At 39.7% G+C, this 4,505-nt stretch overlaps 1 protein-coding gene across 1 annotated transcript; it reads right to left on the bottom strand.

Moving 5' to 3' along the window:
* Window positions 1–227: 227 nt before the first annotated feature.
* On the bottom strand, window positions 228–4,286 carry LOC134223555 (uncharacterized). The gene is given in 4 exon segments (XM_062702729.1): window positions 228–1,191; window positions 1,193–1,311; window positions 1,375–1,571; window positions 4,077–4,286. Coding segments are annotated over 4 exon segments (1,350 nt in total). The 5' UTR covers window positions 4,147–4,286.
* Window positions 4,287–4,505: the final 219 nt, after the last annotated feature.

The raw sequence follows: 4,505 nt of genomic DNA, 5'->3' as shown, positions 1-4,505 counted from the left end.
GACGACTGCGATGGGCCGGGCACGTAGCCAGAATGTTGGACAATAACCTGGTAAAAATGGTTTCCGATAGTGATACAAAAAGACGAAGTGCATAGCTAGTATTGGAATCCATGAACTATTCTATTTTATTGGATTGAGTGTTTTAGGTTTGATTTACAGTGCGATTATTTGTGAACAAGGATAATTATGTCATCGTATGCAACAAAAACTGTTCAAATTCAATCCGTTTATTCATTCAAATAGTTCATTGGCCGCTTAGTACCTCCGAACACAATTTCCCCCCGTTTGGAAAACTCGTTTCGAGACTGTCGAATTGTCATTTTGGCAGTCTCCGGTAGGAACCAGAATAAAACCCCTGCCAGCACCACCATTGGTAATCCACACGTCAGCATCACTCCTCCATAAAGTTTCGTGCTCACAAAATCCCATGAAAAAGTAATGCAAGTAATCAATATCTGCAACGCATTTTCCACAGTATTCACAACCCCGATGGAAGCCGCTTTCTTTTTCGTGCCGAAAGCTTCCGAAGAGTACACGTCCGGGACGTAGGTCATTCCTGCTGAAGCGACTACTTCATAGGCCAGCATGATCGCTATTCCTGCATCACGGCTGAAAGAATCATTCGCCAGGTAAATGATTCCCAGAATTGATAGAATAGCGCCGCTGGCAACAGTTGACGCAACCATCGTCGCTTTCCTTCCGAATCTGTCGATCACAAACAGAATGGCTGATCCCATGATGATGCGTATCCCGAGAATTAACACCGGTGCCAAACTGTAGTCTGTCAATCCAAAAAGCAGATGCAGCAACTGCAACCGAACCAAATTCACCGCTATGTTGAACGACAGCACGGATGCTACCTTGCACAGCGACACCAAAACTAAAGGTCGTATATTTCCATCCTTGAATATGGATTGGGACCCTTGCTCGTCTTCTTCCAGCATGGTCTTGAACTCGGTTAGATCGTTCCGAATCTCCCATGTTTCCGTGGACTCGTTGCGTAGCTTCATCATGCTTTTCACTGCATCAGCATCGCGTCCTCGCTGCAGGAGAAACACGGGTGACTCGTACATCAGAAACTGACCCAAAAACCCACCCATCAAACCGTATATAAGACCCAGTATGCCGACGAATCTGTTCGGGTCCATCCAACCGTAGGTTGCTCCAGGACTGATGGTACCGAAAATCAATCATGTAGGCCATACCGTGAGCCAATCCTAAAAGTGCGCGTGCGAATGCGACCACCACTATATGATCTGGCTTGGCTATGAGGAGGATGCATGCCACTACCGTCAACACAAGATAAACATGCTGCGGGGGAAACAGGTTAACGTTAGTAGATCATGATCACTGTCCTCAGGTGGTGCAACTCACCGAGATTGGTTTCTTCTCAAACCGATTGACCAAGAAATAGGCGGCTATGGTACCGACCACAGCCGCCACGTAGAAGATGATCGATACCAGAAGAACGGCGCGCCGTGAATGATCAAACGTCCACGCTTGGAACGGCAGGTCCATGTTGAAGATGATGGAACCGACGATCATGCCGGTGGTCATCAGCGTCATGATGCCTGTAATGGGGAGTATAAGGTGTTATGAGGAATTAGGAATACAAACAGAAAATTAAATAATCAAACTCACTAAGATTGTTTGCCTTTAGAAAGACTCAAAGGGAAATTTTTGAAAAATTCGCCGCGTCCTGATCAATGTGATTGTAATTTGGAAAGGAGATCATTGAACGTACAGATGTTAATGTTAGCAAGATTGATGGCAGGGCATTGCATACTTCTAATTTTAAATTCTATGGCTCGTAGTACATCGTCCGTTGTGATCCATCTCATTATTTCCCCTTTGGAATGAATTCATATGTTATTCGAGAAATTCTGGTAATTTCAGGTTCACTACTTGTTGTTTTGTGTCAAAATAATATCAGTGGGCTCTACCAATGTCTCTGCAATAATCTACCACCTTTTTCGTGAATATCACTCTCTGTATACGATGAAACTCGTTTACTCATTAACAGATACTTTTTCTTTTTTTTTTTTTTTATGCGACCCTCCACTCTCCCCCACACCAAAAGGCTCTACGATTGAGCCTCCTGGAAATGGACGCATCTATGTTCTCAGCAAATTGGCAACACAAAAAAACTAACAGTTAGACTAATTGCTGAGAACTAAAATTAACAAAAATAATAAGGGCAGTGGAGCAAAAGGACATGAAAACTGCCATTGTGTTTTCAGTGGACATTAGTCCTTTTAAGAAAACACATTACTTAATTTAATACAAATATTAAAACAAAAATGAATCTTTGGAGGGTTAATATATTGCCTTGGTAATTTATATCAAAAGTGTACTAATGTTATTTTCAAATAATGCCTGACACTATTTTTAAAGGTGTATCTATTTGTTATGCGCTGCAAGTCTTGGGGAAGACTGTTAAACTTTGATGGGCCAATAATTGAAAATCGTTTCTGACCAAAACTGGAGATTGCTCGAATTTGTACAAGATTATTTACTCGCCTTGTGTTATGAATTCGTGAAGTTGTTTGTAATACAAAATTATGATGGATAGTTGTGTTATTGATAACATCATGAACAAGCATAAGAGCTCGTAGTTCACATACTCCAATTAGTGGTAGTATTTTATGAGGTAGGTTCGAATATAGGTTCACTGTAGGATAAAGTATGGGTAGCTTGAATATGGTTTTTATGCATCTATTCTGTAAAGTTTGTAACCTTTTGAGTTTCGATTTACATGCACGGCCCCAATTCAAAATCAAATAGCTCAATATTGAGTGAATATGTGCATTATAGAATTGTAGAAGTATTTTTTGAGGGACAAAACTACTGACACGTCTTAAAACTCCACACAATGATGATACTTTATTACAAACATGTTTTATATGGACATCCCAAGAAAGAATATTGTCCAAATGAACGCCCAGATATTTGAAAACTGAGACACATTCAATTTTATGAGGCCCAAGTATTGGATCCTCTAGTTGCGGCAAAGATCTTCTTGACGAATGGAATATCATGTACTTAGTTTTACCAATATTTAGTGATAACAGGTTGCTAGACAAATATTTTTGTAGTTTCTCTAAATCGTGATTGATATGCGAAATTATAACTTGGGGATTACTATTGGGGTAAAAAAGAGCAGTGTCATCTGCAAAATGTCTAGGGATTCCTTTCAGACCAATTTTGTATAAATCATTAACATAAATTAAGAAAAGTAACGGTCCAATATTACTTCCTTGTGGTACACCTGTGTTGATTAATTTGAAAGAGATTTTTTCACCATCTAATGATACGAACTGCTGACGATTATGTAAATAGCTACAGATTAAGTCATTAGCTCTACCTCTGATACCATAACGATCAAGCTTCTTAAGTAAGATTTCATGATTCAATGTATCAAAAGCCTTCTTCAAATCGAGAAACAGAGCGCCTACGTGTTTTTTTGAGTCGATATCAGATATCAAACTATCAACTAACTCAGTAATGGCTATAGTTGTACTACAGCCTTTTCTAAAGCCATATTGCATACTATAAAGTACGTTATTCCGTTCAATGAATGTTAACAGACTTTTCTCTGTTATCTCTTTCTCTTTGCTGGAATGTTGACCGATTTGGTAACATTTTCAGCAAAGAGAAAAATATAGCAAAAAAGTATCTCCTAATGAGTAAACAAGCTTCACCGTGTAGTGCAATTACTGATTTTTATCTAGATGCGGTAACTGGCTATTTTGGTTACTGCTTCCATATACGTTCAAATCTTGATATTCATCTGAATGTCGTGTTTCCGTGAATGTCTTCCAAAATATCTCTCATCTTCTAAATTCTTATCTTCTGACCTGAATGGTTATCTTTTCAAGCCAAGTGAGTTGAAACGTTCTTCGTAGTACTTAACTCATGGATGGATCGATGCTATTCTAAAATGTTTATCAAAGCCTGTAGTAAAGCCTTATATACCTTCCATATAAATCATCTCTTCAATGTCTCAAATGTGTCGTCTCGAGCTATTCTCGGAGCTTTATTTAGAAAATAAAAAAAAAATGTATTCCTTTACTCACCTGCCGAAAGGGTATTCGACTGCGGCTTATTCTTTTGCGTCATCTCGAACCATTCTCCGCAGCCCCCCATGATGACTTAGTTTGCTTTTACTTTCTACAGTCCGTTTAAATTAGCAACAAAAAAACAATTGACATACAATGAAATAGTGAACCCCTCAACAGCGCAACTCGATAATAAACTGAATTCGTTGGTTGCCTTCCGTAGATAAACCCCGCGGGAACGCTATCAGTCGTGGAGTCACGCCTTATCTTTCGAATGTCGATTCCCAAACGAAACGACCGCCCATATTGAAGAGCCCACGCATACTTTCATCAAGCGTTCATCAACGGCGCTTATCAGGGCCTAAGAGATGCAATCGATTGCCACACTCGTTATCATAGTGATAACGCGAGGAGGATGCAATGTCGTAGCAAGTTCGTGCTGACCGG

Source organism: Armigeres subalbatus, chromosome 3 (assembly GCF_024139115.2).
Source record: "Armigeres subalbatus isolate Guangzhou_Male chromosome 3, GZ_Asu_2, whole genome shotgun sequence".
In the NCBI taxonomy this organism is placed as follows: Eukaryota; Metazoa; Arthropoda; class Insecta; order Diptera; family Culicidae; genus Armigeres; species Armigeres subalbatus.
This window is presented reverse-complemented; position numbering and strand designations above follow the sequence as displayed.